Raw genomic sequence first — 18,115 nt, forward strand, 5'->3', positions numbered from 1 at the left:
CTGATGAAATGTAAAAACAAAAGATGTCCTATTTGATGCTTTCAGCATTAAAATATCTGCTCTTTCTTCCCTCTCTGTGTTCTCGTTTTCCTATTAATATTTCCATTATGCTTTTTTGCAAGGAAAGAAAGAAAAAAAATGTAGAGAAACCAAATAATAATATAGGTAGTCCTCGACTTACGAGTGTAATGGAGCCTGCACATTCCACTCGTAACTCAAAAACTCGTAGAGTGAATCTTGTACCTCGAACGAGATCACTCCCTTGCTCGTTAAAACGCATGCAGCTCATTAAGTGCACATGGGGTATCTGAGGGTGGGGAAGGCCATGGGGGCCTAATGATGGAACAGGCCCACAAGGCCTCCCTGACCCACTATGATACCTCATGCTTCCCCCTCCATTCCTGCCATACCGGACTCACTTACCTTGAAAAAATCTGTCTCCTTTCTGCCACGGTTCCTTGCTTTTGAGGGACAGGAGAGTCGATGGAAGCTCCTGAGTGCCCTAATATCATGCAAGTTCAGGCACCAATCCTCTTTCGCATAGACTGGGTGCCTGAATTCTCGCGCTGTTTGTGGTGCTGCCTCCTGTTTTCTGCCAACTCCGGAGCCACTCTGCCACTTCCCCCAAAATGGAGATGGGGGGGCGCTTCTGCATGCCTCCGGAGGTTGTACCCAGCCCTCAGAGGACTGCACCAAGCTGCTGCCCTGCTAAAACAGAGCTTCCAAGGGGCTGATCCAAGCCTCGAAGGGGTTTTCCTAGCCAACTGTGCCAGGAACAGAGATTGGGGGGGTAGTTTCTGCATGCCTCTGGAGCTGTTCTGGGTGGCAGCAGCTTGGAGCAGTCCTCCAAGTGTTGAATCCAATGTCCAGAGGCATGCAAAGGCCTCCCTCGGCTTCCATTCCAGGCTGCTTGGAAGAGGGCTCCAAGGCTCCGGGGACAACGGGGTCACTTTCTCCCCCAGCGCAGCGAGCTCAGGCGGGCTGGACGCGGGTGCGAGGGGCCTGGCCTTCTCCCTCTGTTGAAGGTTTCAAGACTGCCATCAGGCAGAAAAGAGTTAGAAGGAGGAGCAGGAAACAGGCACCTTTCGCATAGAGAATGAAAGTTTCTGAGGTCCGTGATTTGGCGCAACTTCAAACACTCGTGCGAGATCACGGACTCCAGAAACTTTCATTCTCAGAGTGAAAAACATTTCCAAGCTGACCCTCCTCTCCCTCAAAGGGAAAGAAATCGTGGCAGAGAAGATTTTTGCAAGGTAAGCAAGTTCAGTGCAGCAGGAAGGGAGGGGAAAGCAGTTGTGAGGAGTGGGGAGGGGGAATACGGTGAATATTGCAGAGCCACTGTGGTCACTCGTAAGGGCAAATGACTGCCATGGTGCTGCAACATTCGTAACTTCAGAACATGTAAGCACTAGGGGGCGCTCATCACGTAACTTTGAACGAGCGTTATGTGAACACTCGTAACTCGGGGATTACCTGTATGTTCGAGGGAGCGTTTTATTTTCCTGGAGAGAAAGGTCCAATCTGCAAAAAACCCTGAACAGTTTTGTAATTTTTAACAGAAAGATGGTTTATCTATAGAAAATGCAATAAATAACTGTAACCAGCTATATTCTACCAAGAGAGGTTCAATAAAAGTATGTTTAGGGAACAAAGGCAAGAAAGAAACTCTTGACATTAGCTATCTCATAAAGAGCAGACAAAGCAACAAATGTGAAGGGAGAGGAATTTCCTAATTCTTTAATCATGGGTTGGGCACATGATAAAATGTATGCCATGATGCAAAGGCTAAAACTTAGTTACTTCTAGCACAAGTAGGATAGGATTTCTGTCATGATGTTACTGTGTGCAGGTTACTGTATTGAAGATGTTTGTCCCATTGCCCCTTGACAACAACAGGTTATGGCATACATGACATCTGAAATCATAACATAATAGTTAATCCAGGAACTTAAATCTTTTAAACATTAGTGCATTACTTTTGTTAGTGTTACTACTTCTACAGCACAATCCATGTAAGTGTCCTATTTTCTAAAATAAAATTTTGAGAAATTCTCCACACAAAGTTTTCCCATCATATTGTTCAGTTATAAATGTTACTTGATAGTCAAAGAAAAATTGTTTTTCTAAGACAAAGGCTAGACTTTGCATTTCTTACCGCTTGGGGTTGACCTTCACCTTTATCCTTTTTAAGTTTCTCTTTTCTCGCCTTTTGTAAAGTTTTTCTTTTTTCTTCTCTACTTCTGGGATGTTTTTGGAGGCTTTCTGAGCACCACTACTTGAAAAGTACCTCTGTGAATGAAAGAAATGAGTAAAATTGCATGACAAGTATCAAGTGTAAACAATGGCACAAAACATGAAAACAGTGGAACAGTGTGTCTCCTCTCAAAAGAATGTTGGATATAGTTGTGATTCTTTTGTTATGTTACTATTCTGTATTGGGAATTTGTATATTGTACTGTTTATTGTAAAGACTTTTTTCCCCTTCTCTGATTTCTTCTTATGCTGCATACCACCCAGAGTCACAGTGGTTGAGTTGGGCAGCCTATTAAATCTTACAAAGAAAACATTTCCCTCTTGCGAGAGCCACCGTGGCACTGCAATGCTGTCCTTGTAATGCCAGAAAAAGACACATTTATTCTTCCAATTTGAAATGTGTTTTCTTTTATTCTAATTACAGCACATATTATTCGTAACTATCTCACTTTTGCAAAGGAATGAGAATGGTTCTCTGCTTTCCAGAAGAGCACCGAGAGGATCAGAACGATGGGACTCTGTCTTCCCACTGCCACATACCTTCTTCTGAGGTGGCCGCAAACTGATTACGGAAGAAATGGGGTATTCGAAAGCATCTCTAATGTGGCAGGAGGCTGATTTCTATAACGGACAGTTCACAGATTGTTTCTGAGTTACATAAATGTCAGAGAGAACCTCCCTTCTGGCAAATTGGGTGAGTTGAATGGCTAATAAATTTAAGATGATCCGGATCATGATAAATACATAACCTTTGTGGCAACATTTTCTCAAAACTCCAAGAAAGATTACCTACATTGTTCTAACCCGGGGGTCGGCAACCTTGGCTCTTTTATGACTCATGGACTTCAACTCCCAGAATTCCTGAGCCAGCCACGCTGAGGGGAAAGAGAGGGGTTTTCAAGCTGAGCCATGCTGGCTCAGGAATTCTGGGAGTTGAAGTCCACGAGTCATAAAAGAGCCAAGGTTGCCTACCCCTGTTCTAACCTAATGGTTCAACCTATAATCATCTTATTACGCTGAATCCACAAGGTGGTACAGCAGCTTCCTCTTAACCTGCATTCCCATTTTATTCTAAAGCTAAATCATAATCATCCAACAGCATCCCTCTGTCTAGGAATAGGAAAAGCATAAAGCCATTACCTTCTCTGTTTCCTGCCTTTGTGGAGAAGAGACCAGAGCTTGGGGGTTTTCAATTCCCCAGCCTTCCCTAGCAGCCTTCCCATGGCTTTTCCTTCTGCATATCGACCGTCCACATTTTGAAATGAAGTTTTCATTCATATACAAAGAAGAATATGCAGAATCTTTCATTTCCTTTTGCTCAATAGGAAGAGGGAGGCTTCTTGATAGGCAACACCAAGTCAGCTGAGGCTCCGCATTTAGAGTTGGGAAGGATAGGTTCAGACTTGGGAGTTGTAAGTTTCCTGTAGGAGATTCTCTGCTTAACTGAGGCTGAGAGAAAGTCTCCTTTGGTTGAGTACACAGCACATGACAATAAAGCATACTTGAAGAATGGCAAAGACATTTCGGACTATTAACTGAACAGGAGGGCAATTCTTCAAATCCTGGCAAATGGTTAGTCTCCAGTTGCCATTCCTTGGCTTCCTTCTCACTACTTTCACACAAAACTGCCCTTTCCGCCAATGAAGAGAGTGAAATTACTGAACTCTTTGCTGATTGTATTAACTTTAAGGCTGAATTTTGTCCAGTCATATCTGATGATATGAAAAGCCCTCCTGTATAAATAGTGGTGAAGCATACTTTCCTCCCAGGAATGTGTGATGTGCAAGCAACTATACATTCATCCTCTTTTGTTATCAATCTTTGATCGCCTAAGTTGTCTCTGCTGTCTCCTTTACATGTTTCTTTAACTTTCCCACTTGCACTTTGAAGGTGACATTTTTGATCGACCATGGTTGAAATTGTTGTTGCTTCAAGGAGAGCTGGTGCAGAAGCTACCAAAGGTGTCCATGCTGTGTGGACATCCCATTTTAGCTCTTTTCTTCTAGCTGAATGACTCAGATCCAATTGCAAAGGGCACAAAGATATATCAATGGAACTACTATCAAGTAGTTTACTGTTACAGGCAGGATATGGGGAAATGGTTGAGCTGCTTGGCAAGGTAACATACGGTACATTTTCTGGCTCTCTTGTAAGAAACAAAGGCACACCTATATTGTTTCCTCCTTGTGAATATTTTAAGATGTACTTTGGAAGAAAATTGTTTTTCTTTAGATGAGAAATCACTTGACTTCTTACCACATGCTGAGTGTGGGTTGGTGCTGAGTCTCTACAGTTTGATAATTCTTCTGCTGCTGCTGTTAGGGGAGATGTCAGCTTTTTTATTGCAAACAAATCACTGGTGTGTTCCTCTGTTACACTGGTCTCGAATTGTTCAGGAAGCGACGTCACAGATATACTTGCTGTATCTGTTTGACTTACAATACAATCCCTATTATTAGATACTGCTACAGAGTGTTGGATTCCTTCCTCACACTGCATACTGCTTCCTGAAGCAGGAGTTCCTACCATTACTGTCCATTTTCCTTCCTTACCTGAGTGCTCTGCTGATTCTGCAGCAACTAAATTAAGATTGTAACAATCTATCAGTTTCACAACCAACTCGGTTGAACAACTATTTTTAAATGTTCTGTCTTCTATGTTTTTCAGTTTATCCACCTTAGGCTTTTTTCTTTCTGAGGGTAACTTCTGAGATTCATATACTAACTCACTGGCGTTGCCCTGTGGTGCCGATAAAGCTGTGTGTCCAAGGTGGGCAGTTTCTTTCCTCCTGCATCCTTTTCTATTAGCTTCCGTATCCTCATATTTTTGTACACATTCAGTAATGTGTCCATTTTCTAAGTCATGATCATGCCGAGTAGCAAGGTTCAGCTGAGTTTGCTTAAGTTGGACTTTCAATTTACAGCCTTTACTTAAAGGCAGAGCTTTACTATTACCACTCTGCTTGTGTTTTGAAACACGCAAGTCTCTGCATTGATGTCCAGCAAACGATGTTCCACTTGCCGTGCTGTGTTGTTCACAATCACCAACTGAACACAATGTTTCTCTTAATTCTGCCAATCTTCTTGAATTCTCCTGAGAAAAAGTAGGGTGACAAACAGGGCTAGCTTTGGAATGGCTTTCCAATGCGTCAGGATTTGCCTTTGCAGTAACATCTACTAGTGATGAAATTGCAATTTCAGTTACAGAGGTTCTGCCTTCTCTCGACAATGTAATTTCCTCCCCACAGGCAGTTTCCTTGATAGCTGAATAAATGTTTGAAACATTTGTTACATTACCTTTTTGTTTTTTGGCTGATTGACTGCTTTTCATTTTCTGATAAATTTTCTTAAATGACTCGTCCCCATAAACTTGCCATTTCTCCTCAGAAAACATTTTCAATTTTCTTTGACTTGGTTTCTTATTCTTGCTGTTCACTCCTTCCACCCCAGCCTCAGATTTTTGTTTACCATTTTTCTCCTCTAAAGAGGATGAAGATTCATTCATATAATTTAATGGCACATCATCCACTGCCACCTGTCTAACAAGTGCCCGGGGGTGGCTGTTAAGAACATTTGTCATATTTGTGTCTAAATTGCTGCTATGCAACAAGCCAGAAAAACCCACATCTGGAGACACTCTAGTGAAAGAAGATAATTTTGAACTATTTGCCTGGTCCTGCATCTTCCTTGTACTCTCAATAAAAGGCAGAGAGTTACTTCTTGTAACAGGCACACAGTCAATGGTTGTTGAGAATTGAGTGGGAACTGAGTGAAAAAACAATGGCTTAGTCTTTTCCGCAGGAGTGAAGATAGACTTGGCTGAGCGCAGAGAAATATTCTTTTTCTTGCTGGTGTCCAGAGGCCGTATATCAAAATGGAATGAGTCTTTATACATGTAAGGCATTGGCAAGTCAATGCTTCCTTGTTTGGATAGAATTGTTTTCCTGGGCCTAACACTGTCCAACTGAGTGTCATCCACAACTGCTTTATTATGAGATATTAGCCTTGAGATATGCTCTTCCAACCTTTTTTTCTCCAGGGTTACGGTTCCTGTTGCTTTCTCCGTTGAATCTAGTTTTGAGAAAGTGTAGGTCATGCATTTATTGATGACAGCCACATCATCTTCTGACTCTGTGCTATGTTCACAAAGACTGTGCAGAAAGCCAGGCGAGGGTGTTTGATGTTCCACACTATCAGAGCGTGACAGATAACCCGAGTCAGTGCTCTCACACTTTTTTAGCTTGGCGTCCACAGATCTGCTGTTCCACAGCTTCTCTGAATACAGAGCTTGCTGTCTCTGTAGCTGACTGTGTTTGCTTCCTGTTGGAGACCTTTGATCCTGGGTCTTCTTTCTCTGAGGTAAATCTGTGGCATCTCTGGTGGTCTCTTTTTCAAAGACATTCTGATTAATTTCTCCATGACAAAAGTTACCTGTTTTCATCCTCTGACTTTCCGATACAAGGAGTGTTTCTGATAACGAAGCAGCAAGAATATGTTTGTCACTGAGCTCTGAAGCAGCAGATCTAATCCTTGCACTTGGGTGGACATCACTTTTATCGTGAGGTTCTGTAGTCTGGGTGGATGCAACGATCTCAGTCAGCTTCTCATTCTCTTCAAATAGACTACTGCTATCAGATTCTGAAGGCACCCTGGCATTATTGACATGTGTCTGAGTTCTCCTGTGTTTATACAGATTGCTTTGAGTTTTAAACGCAATGCCACATGTCGTACATGGAAAAGGCCTCTCACCTGTATGTGATCGCATATGTTTTTCAAGGACACTTGGCTTCAGACAGTCACGCCCACAATGTTTACAGAGGTACCTCCCAGAACTTTTGGCCTTCCCTGGGCTTCCAGCTGGTGCACATGGAGAAGAACTTTGTGGCAAAAGTGAAAAATGACTAACTACGTTTATTGTACTGGGTTGTTTCTGAATGATTGCCTGAAGTTGATCTGTCCCTTCTGAATGCAAAAGTGGATTGAAGATTAAAGGTAAATTACTATTGTCTAGGTTGATATTTGTCTGGACTCTGGAAAGTTTATGGTTTGATTGAACAGGCTGGTAAAAAGGAATAGTTAGCGCTTTCAAATATACAGTTTGAGCAATTGCTTGTTCTGGCTGGAGAATCATGGGACTCAGCAAGAGATCTGATGCTGCTGGAATGGCCTGAAGGCAGGAGAGTTGAACTGGCGGGTCTTCTAAGGAAACAGGTGGACAAGGAAGTCTCTGACCCTCCATTTCCTTTAGATGTTCCAATGCTGTATTTGGGCCTATCTGTGGGGAATACAAAGAACACCTACATTTGAAATCTGAACACAATTTTCCTTGCTTTTAGAAATAGGTCCGGACTACATTGATACCAAGTCACTACATGAACACATATTAACCGATATATACATTCATCAATGATGAATTTTTTAAAAGTATCTTCTCTTAAAAGACATCACAGGCATACAAATTATTATCTAATACACATTTCTACATACTTAGCAACAGAGGTTTTGGGCTCCACTATGTCGTAAGTTGCAGACTACCTGTATAAGATTTTATTATTTTTATTCAAATAAAAATTGTATTGTGATATATTATTAGTTGCTTATAACAAAAATGAAGATACCATGTTTCCCCAAAAATAAGACCTGCCCCCAAAATAAGCCTTAGCTTGATTTTTACGTGTGCACCTAATATAAGGCCTACCCCCAAAATAAGCCCTAGTTAAGACTCCACCCACACCATCCAACCATCTGGTTGCACAAGGTGAGGTGAGGTGAGGCACACACATAAAAATCAAGCTAGGGTGGGGGTTGCAACTGTCCCTTGCACCTCGCACCCATGCACCTCAGCCCCCCAGCGACCTCCCCCTGCCCATTCAATGACCCAGCTGCCATCCCACCTCTTTCCTTTCACTCCCCTCCCGAGCAGGACTGCCATGCTATGGAGGAGGCTCAGTCCCCTTACCTGGTCCCCCTCCGCTGTTTCAGAGACAGGGGGCAATGACAGCAAAAGGCCTCTTCCACTGCACATCAGCTCCGTCCACCACTGGAGGGACTTTCTTTGATCCCTCCAACCCTGCCCCGCAGATCATCTACTTGGCAGCCGCCGTCACCGCCGCCTCCTCCTCCACCTTCCACTTTGGTCCTGCGGTCTGGTCTCCTTCACCATTTCAATGGTGACAGAAAGCCAAATGTTCAGGCACCATTGGAGGGAAATGAAACTTACGGATGGGAGCAATTAAAATTGAATCAATACATCCTCTTCTAGAATACAAATAGACATTGGCAGCATTCAATTATCAATATACTTGAAACCATCATTCAAGGGCTCCTTTTAGTAATAATCAGTTATATATAAAGGTAAAGGTAAAGGTTCCCCCGCACATGCGTGCTAGTCGTTTCCGACTCTAGGGGCCGATGCTCATCTCCGTTTCATAGCCGAAGAGCCAGTGTTTGTCCGAGGACGTCTCCGTGGTCATGTGGCCGGCATGACTAGACGCCAAAGGCGCACGGAACGCTGTTACCTTCCCACCATAGTGGTCCCTATTTTTCTACTTGCATTTTTACGTGCTTTCGAACTGCTAGGTTGGCAGAAGCTGGGACGAGTAACAGGCGCTCACTCTGTTACGCGGCACTCGGGATTCGACCCGCCAAACTGCCGACCTTCTGATCGACAAGCTCAGCGTCCTAACCCACTGAGCCACCGCGTCCCTTTAATCAGTTATATATACATGACTACAAATAAAAGATTCTCAAGAGAGGATCAGGTTTAATGAACCAAAGCTCAAAGCACCTTTTGAAATAAAATGAAAAATGATAAAGGCACAACATAATTATAATAGATATTTAAAAGTCATGAATATTACATTATAATACTTAATAACTAGGTCATTCTAAGCTTAACATGCAATATAATAATGAACCCAGGCAAGTTGTACAGGTGTTGGCTTTTAAATAGAGTGCAACAGGAGTGATTTAAATTGTGCCAGGTTCCCATTCAAATCCATACAGATGAAAATTTACATTGAATATATATTGAGCAGCATTTTGAACATGAATTACAGCAAATATTTTCCTGATAGATAAGCAAGAAACAATTCTTAAAAAACCAATAAAATGAAATATTGTGGCAACAGAAACAAGAGTGTTTTCCATATACTCTGCAATTATTGGTCAGAAAATGTCTAGAAATATTCAAATTTTGAGTAATAACTGAATGTTGGCAGTGCACCTGCTGCTTTTCAAAAAGTCTCTATTAAAAATATCCATACATTACTATCAGAACGTATTAACATTCCTGTAGACTTAAGTTTTTCTATTGACATATTGGCTCTTTCTATTTGTTCATAAGGAAGCTAGGCTATGGAGGCCTATCACTAACTATGGGGAGAATACTAGGAAAAGGCACATCCCCTGTAAGAGAGGTGGTAGCAATAGTAACTAACAAGGAATTACATCAGGGCAGGAAGGCCAGCCAGTATGTACAAACTCAGAGGCTTCCAGGAGAGGTATGACCCCGCTAGGCCAGCCTGTTGCTACAATATGTAGAAAAAAATCTGCATGTTTTGGACTATCAATAGAAAATCTGATTTTATGCACTTCTGTTTGTCATGGCCGTGGAGGGCAGTACAGCTGCATCTAGTCGTCACCCATTTAGCACTGCCCAAGGAGCACATGTAGCTTAAGAAATGCTACAGGCATGGGTGTATTTATCAAATTTACTGAACAGACTAGCTGTTAACATTCTGGGGTGATGATGCCAACACCCTCAAAACAATAGCCTTGGCTTTGGTTTATTCCCCAGCTGAATATTGGGCCAGTGTGTGGCTTAACAGCACCCACACTCAAATGGTCGATGTTCAAATCTGCCAGATAATATGTATTATCTCTGGCACACTGTACACTATTTGGGTACATTGGTTACCAGTATTTAACAATATCACAGTGCACCACATTAGACGACAACAAACTCTCGTTCAGCTATGGTCAAGAATGCTGAACAACAAGGCCCGCCCTGTTCACCAGGGCAATGCATAGCCCATCACAAGATTGAAATCCCATAGGCCAGCATGGACAACACCTATTTACGTAACATCTACCCAGTTTAATGCCTGGAAAGAGGAATGGTCCAAGATACCTTCTTGTGGTCTGACCATTAGTGATCCCTCTACCAAACCACTTGGTTTGACCTACCTGGTTTTGTCTGGACAAAATTGAACAGAAGTAGGTGTGATGCTGGAAGAAGTGCCTCTGCCCTGTATCAGTGGGGATGGAAAGATTTCCCTTTGTTGCAAATTGTGGTGCTGATATGCAAACTATTAAATACACTGTGCAAAACTGCCCATGACATGGGTTCCCTGGTTCCCTAGAAGATTTGCACAAAGCAATGCCAGAGGTATAAATGAATTGTACATTCATTTATGAGGCTGTTGCCGTACCCATGTAGACGTTTTGTATATAATTACATGGATTGTGTGTATATGTTTACTTCTCCTCTGTCAGGTTTTCATCATACACAAGATAGATAGATAGATAGATAGATAGATAGATAGATAGATAGATAGATAGATAGATAGATAGATAGAATGAATTAACCAGAAGAAATAAAACCTTAAAATAACATTGCTAAGAGAAGCATCAGCAACTTCAGATATGCTGAAATTATTCCGATAGTTGAAAATGAGAATTTCTTGCTAAAAGAATAAGAGTGCAAAATCCAGTCTGCTGCTCAATGTTAAAAAAGACACAAGAAATGCCAGCCTAGTCAAGGAGAGAAGCAACCTAGAACTAAGGAGAAACTTCCTGACAGTTAGAACAATTAATCAGTGGAACAACTTGCCTCCAGAAGTGGTGAATGCTCCAACACTGGAAGTTTTTAAGAAGAGACTGGCCAGCCATTTGTCAGAAATGGTATAGGGTTTCCTGCCCGAGCAGGGGGTTGGACTAGATGACCTCTAAGGTCCCTTCCAACTTCATCATTATCATCATTATATAAACATCTTAAAAACATGAAGTAAAAACAAACTTTTATCTTCTAAGTAAAGCCATGAAATAAAGAGACATCTGTTACTTGAGAGAAAAATTATGACAGATCTAGACAAGGTATTAAAATACAAATACATCATATAGACAATAAAGATATAGTCAAGGGCATTATGTTATTATTGTAACATATGACTATGAAAGTTGGAACAAGTTGGAGTGACGAAAACATTGATCTTTTGTCTGGACAAAAATGAACAGAGTTAGGTGTGATGCTGAAGAGACTATCTTGGACTACAAGTAGAAGAAACAATTTAATAGCAGAGAAAATAAAACCAGACCACTGGAAGTAAAAGTAATGAAGTTATTGCTTCAATATTTTGGACACATAATTGAAAAGAAAAGCCACAAGTCCCTGGCAAAGGAATGATATCTGGAAAAATTAAGGCAATAATGATAGAAGTCAAGGTGTCATTGATGAAAACAGTCAAAAGCTTAAAATAATGCAAAGAAGCAGAATGAACTGTCTTCTCCAGAACAAACTATCTTCAACTTGACCTTTTAGGTCTCTCAGTGTTACATTCATTGCATAACACAAGAGAAATAAAAAACCCAATGGGGTTGTATTCTTTATATTTCAGCATGTTGTAGGAGCCCATTATCATAATGTGACTAGCCATCATCACTATAATATAGTTTGTGAGATCAAATTTGGGTCAGTCACCAGAATACTAAACCTCTGGTCCCAGTGACCGACCAAAATTCAATCTCACATCTTTATTTGCCTTCATTCTTGTATAATCTATATCAGGGGTAGGCAACCTTGGCTCTTTTATGACTCGTGGACTTCAACTCCCAGAATCCCTGAGCCAACTATGCTGAGGGGAAAGGGAGAGGTTTCCAAGCTGAGCCATGCTGGCTCAGGAATTCTGGGAGTTGAAGTCCACGAGTTATAAGAGCCAGGGTTGCCTACCCCTGATATAGATTATTTTTTGGCTATGCCATATTACATATCAACTTTGTTTTGACAACTAGGCTTAGGACTGTTTAATATGTTGTATGAATATAATCATATTCAGTGTGGATCAATGATGATCTTACCTGCTCCTGATCTATTTTATTATATTAATTATCACATACGGAGTTAATACCATAGGCCAATATACAAAATGGTGACGATAACTCAGCAAGATTAGTGCCTCATTTTAAGTACTTTGCAAAATGTAGAACATGCATCAAACCTGTATCACTACAGGTCGTATATCTTCCCCACACATAAAAGCAAATTATGCCAATTAAACAATAGTTAATATGGATAATTTCGGGATCACTTCTTCAAGTAGAATTTGTTTTAAAGTCAGGGGAAGGATGCTAAGGAAACTAACTCTATGAAAATTCAAGGGGACATGACTGAGGTTTGCCATTTCCTCCCAGAGGTTGTACTTAACAACCCTCCCCCCCACACCAATATCCACATACCATTAGCCTTCCACAAGGCAATCAAATCTGTGGTTTGAACACAACATTCAGAGGTTAGAACTGTTGGGGTTTGGCAGAGCGGGTGACCATCTGCATTCTAAATGTATTGTTTCTGTTGACTTGATGATGATTTTCATATGTACATTAAACTACCAGCACTCATATTAAGCTAAATATAAAAATCTTCTAATAAATATACAAAATATATGGATTCTGGCATTATAAATATGTCATGGCTGGTATCCTAAAATCATTTTCTGGTGAGTAATAGTGTTACTGCTACTATGGGCAGCAGTTTTAGGACAATGTCAACCTTATGAATGGCTCTCATGATTACTCTGGCATATATATGCAAACTTTCATGTAACTGAAAAGTGAAAAGCATACAGTACTTGAAAATTTAAAAATGGTGATTTACATTTGTATTAACAACAGACTCAAGCTATGGTAATTTGCTTCTAAAAGGAAAACACTGAGCTCACTAACAATACAGATGGTGTGAAGCAGCCCATACTCTTAGCTGATGACAGTACTCTTAATGTTTTCCAAAACAAGCTGATTTTATCTTTCTTTGTGGTATCCGGTGTTTTGCATATTTCAGTCTGATCCTCTTGACTCTGTAAGTTCTGAGATTCTTTTAAGGGACAGTCATTCTCTTCCTTTGCACGCAGATGCCTTTTACACACCCACTCAATGCTTAAACCAGAACGTGCCAGTTCAGGAAACAGAGTACCCTTTGCAGATATAAAGCATGCTGGTATTAAAAGCTGAAGGTAACACACCTTATTTACTATTCAAATAGAAAGGCTCTTTTCTGGTGCATCCATTTTCCGCTTATGGTTTGTTGTTGTTGTTTTGAGATACACTAAAGAGATACGTTAAAAAATATAACTGAAGCAGCGAATTCTGTCCTATCACTATATTTGGCCCACTAGGCCTATCTATGATAACTGAATGGAACCTCATGATGTACAGTGATGCCCTGCCAATGTGAACTAAAAAGAGAAAACTACTGTAATTAATGAACTCCACTAGTCTCCGCCAGTAAAATCAGGGTGCTGTACACCGCAATGCAACAAACCTGAAGAGATAGAAATTAATCACCAATAGATATGTTAGACACGTTATTGAGGGACGACAAAATTACTTATCAGGACTTATTTTTATACAGCATTAAATCAGGCAACTATCTCTAATTGTCTTCAAAAGCAATGAAGAATCCCAGCGAGGAATGAACTAAAATGGCAGTACTAACATTGTAAATATTTTTAACACTTTTAATAAAGTATTTTGTTTTTTGCAAAAACTGTTAAGATACGCCCATTCAGATTTTTTTCTACATTAATAAGAACGCTAGGAATTTCTATTCTTTTATCGCAAAATCCAGTATACAGAATTGTAAGCTGCTCAGAGTCACATGATAGTGAGATAGACTGCATATAAATGTCATAAATAAAATAAAATAAATTTGTGAAAAAATGTAGCCAGAAGAGGTTGTGAAGATAAGATGCTATTCCATGCAACAAGTAGCATAAAACGGAAAAATGGTTAGTCTGTAAGTGTTCTAGAATGAAAAAGAAATGAATGCTCATTTTGAAGGGCATCTGCTTTTTATTTTTAGCAAGAGAATGAGCAGGCTTAGCAATAATTGGCTTTATACAGTACATTGATTTTTCTCCTGGGAGGAAATGATTGCTGGCATGCAAAATAACTGACAACTTCTCATGTGTCTGTGAATGGATAGTAATGTGTTTTACAACAGCAGAAATATTAGGAGGTAACTGATTGATACCTAGGATGCTGACAGCAACCTGTGTCAACCATTAGTGCCAGTCAGTTTGAGTGTTCAACTGACTGAGTTTCATATTTAATGAATAAAAGTTATATAATAATAATAATAATAATTTCCTTAGGTGCAATCCCAAAACAACTGGAGCACCACTTGAACACCATTGGCTTTGACAAATTTGCCATTAGTCAATTGCAAAAGGCGGCCTTACTAGGAACTGCTTCCATCCTGCGACAATATCTGTAATACCATCAAACATCCACATCTCCCTATCCCAGGTCCTTGGTAAGGACTCGATAGGCAGACAAAAATCCCAAATCCAGTCTCAAAATCTGTGCGATGATCAATAATAACAATATTAATAATAATAACTACAATAACAACAACCATGAGTGTAATTCCAAAACTGGGTCACCACTTGACACCATTGGCATTGACAAATTCGCCATCAATCAATTACAAAAGGTGGCCTTACTAGAAACAGCTTTCATCATGCAATGATATCTGTAATACCATCAATTCAAAAAACATCCACATCTGCCTGTCCCTGGTCCTTGGTAAGGACTCAATAGGTAGACAAAAATGCCAAATCCAGTCTGAACATCTGGCTGACTGTGCGATGAATAATAATAATAATAATAATAATAATAATAATAATAATAACAACAACAACAACAACAACAACAACAGTAGTAGTAATAACAACAACAACATACACAGCATGACCCTATGGAACACTCTACCACTGCTCTCATCCTTTTTTCCCAGAAAGTATTAAAACGTAAGTTTTGCCAGTTCACTTGGAGCCCCAAGGAGTGGTTAATGGGGTAAGAAGGCCTCATCTTTATACCATCCATCTCTTGGTTCCTGTTTTTTTGCATAGTTTTAAATTTCTAATTTAGATGCTTTAAAATTTTTAACTGTTTTTCTATTATATTTTTTACGATTTGCAAGTCACATAGAGTCACCTTATTGGGGAGCTGGGTGGCATAATATATATATAAATTTAATAGTAATAGTAATAGTAGTAGTAATAATAATAATAATAATAATAATAATAATAATAATAATAATAATAATAATAATAATAATAAACACACACTTAATAAATAAATAAATAAAATGTATTAATAAGTATCACAAAGAATAGCTAGCAATCTCTTGATTTATTTTTTGAATGACTAGGACTAAAGTCATTCTGGATTAAGCCTCTTTCAGCTGATTCACAACTGATTAAGGACTTGAGTATTTTTTTCAAGTATTTTTCTTCAATTTCAACCCCTAAGAATGGAAGACATTGGTGGAAAGATATTATGTCTGGGTCTCAATTTACTAATTGAAAAAGGAATAATCTATTTTGTGCATTCTCTGTTTATATTTAAATCAAATATGCAACCACGATTGTATCAATTTTTCCCCTTTCCCACTGGAAAAAACATTCCTCATAAACAGCCGTTTACAAAATGCTCACTAATGTTTCCAAGATGTATATTGGTAGCCCTTCTGATTTGCATATAGAAGGGGGCTACACTTAAACCTTGGTTTTCCAGATAAGACTGAGAAAGATTATAGTGTATGGTTTCTGGAGAGCTGTTGCCAATTCATGGGTCTGATACAGCATAAAACTCTCATTTTCCTGTTCTGACTGACCTAGTCACCCAGGTGACTTTCATGCCTGGTTTCTAACCTGGTGCCTTAACCAGTTGCGACCCTATCTGGACCGAGATGCCCTACGCACAGTCACCCATGCGTTTGTGACCTCCCAGTTAGACTACTGCAACGCTCTCTATATGGGGCTGCCCTCGAGGACCACTCGGAGGCTTCAGCTGGTGCAGAATGCTGCTGCGCGAGTTGTGATGGGGGTTTCCTGATACTCCCATGTAACACCTCTACTCCACGAGTTGCATTGGCTTCCGATTGCCCTCTGGGTGAGATTCAAGGTGCTGGTGATGACCTATAAAGCCCTAAATGGCTTGGGTCTGGGATATTTGAGGGAACACCTGCTGCCGGCATCAAGTTCCCTTCGTCCTGTGCGCTCCCACAGGGAGGGCCTTCTCAGGGTGCCGCCGGTAAAAGACTGCCTGCGGATAACACCCAGGGGGAGGGCCTTCTCAGTGGGTGCGCCTGCCCTTTGGAACCAGCTGCCCGTGGAGCTTAGGACTGTCCCCGACCTTCGTTCATTCCGCCGGGACCTGAAGACCTGACTCTTTGAGCTTTCCGGCCCAGGCTGAGAGTTTTTAATTGGGGTTTTATATTTTTCAGGGATCAAATTTAATTATTTTTAACTGTTTTTAACTTTTGTATTGTATTGACGTTTTTAAATACTTTGTAAACCGCCCTGAGTCCTACGGGAAAAGGGCGGTATATAAATTCAATAAACTTAAACTTAACCACTAAATGGCTATTTTAAAGATACTCTGTTTCTAGAAGTTTATCTAACTGGTGTACAGGAGAGCGCCTTCTTTGTTATTCCCTGGATATTAAAGGTATTCTTCAAAGAGATGTCCTTGGTTCATCTAAATCAGTAGTTCCCAACCTTTTCTATATCCCGCACCTCTAGAACACTTCTGATATATTCTCGCACCCCTTACAAAAGTTCAAAATAACGGCAACGAATTATGCATATACACTATAATTTTGAAACTTCTAAATCCAAGGTTTCGTACCTCCTGGAATATCACCTTGCACTCCCAGAGGGTGCGAGCACCTCCGGTTGGGAACCCCTGATCTAAATATTCAGGAAATGGGTGGAAAGAACGTCTTTTGCCCAAAGCTTTTCCATGTAATTGAAATAATGTTCATTTTACTTCAGATTTTAACTTCATTTATTTAAAACATTTATTTATAAGATTTATATAGCTACCTATTTTACATCAAACTCTGTTTCCAACCAATAGTTAAAGCAACACTAATAATAAACAATGTAATACATACATCTATCTATATTTATTTATTAAAAAAATATTTAAAACTTTATGTATAGCTTTATGTGATTAAAAAAAAATTGTTAGCAATTTTTGTAAGGCATTTGAGTGTTCCATGTCAGGATGCAAACTGAAGAAATACTAATCAACTACTTGATAAAAAATAGGATATTTTATTCTAAATCACAAACAAATTAAAGAATAAATTTTATGGTAACTGGAACATAAAATTGTATAATGGACCATCTGCAATCCAGATTCCTACAGTGAGGGAAAAATTTATTGGATCCCCTGCTGATTTTGTACGTTTGCTCACTGACAAAGAAATGATCAGTCTATCATTTTAATGGTAGGTTTATTTTAACAGTGAGAGACAGAATAAAAACAAAAAAAGAACGCATTTCAAAAAAGTTATAAACTGATTTGCATTTTATTGAGTGAAATAAGTATTTGATCCCCTATCAATCAGCAGGATTTCTGGCTCCCAGGTGTCTTTTAAAAGAAGTGCTCCTAATCTCAGCTTGTTACCTGTATAAAAGACATCTGTCCACAGAAGCAATCAGTCAATCAGATTCCAAACTCTCCACTATGGCCAAGACCAACAAACTGTCCAAGGATGTCAGGGACAAGACAGTAGACCTACACAAGGCTGGAATGGGCTACAAGACTATCGTCAAGCAGCTTGGTGAGAAGGT

At 40.0% G+C, this 18,115-nt stretch overlaps 2 protein-coding genes across 2 annotated transcripts in view; both read right to left on the minus strand.

The window, feature by feature from the left end:
- TUBB1 (tubulin beta 1 class VI) overlaps positions 1-18,115 on the minus strand; it is a 917,325-nt gene that overhangs the window by 769,744 nt on the left and 129,466 nt on the right. The gene's annotated exons all lie outside the window — the stretch shown is intronic.
- The window catches only part of ZNF831 (zinc finger protein 831), a gene marked incomplete at its 5' end in the record, with an annotated part of 44,942 nt that continues 26,828 nt past the window's right edge, over positions 2-18,115 (minus strand). Inside the window, 3 exons of the mRNA XM_083358226.1 lie at positions 2-578; positions 1,674-2,289; positions 3,394-7,527. Coding sequence (XP_083214352.1) covers positions 2,152-2,289; positions 3,394-7,527 — 4,272 coding nt within the window. The 3' untranslated portion in view covers positions 2-578; positions 1,674-2,151. The remainder of the gene's footprint in view (positions 579-1,673; positions 2,290-3,393; positions 7,528-18,115) is intronic.

This window comes from Vipera ursinii (assembly GCF_947247035.1).
Source record: "Vipera ursinii genome assembly, chromosome: 3".
Taxonomy (NCBI): domain Eukaryota; kingdom Metazoa; phylum Chordata; class Lepidosauria; order Squamata; family Viperidae; genus Vipera; species Vipera ursinii.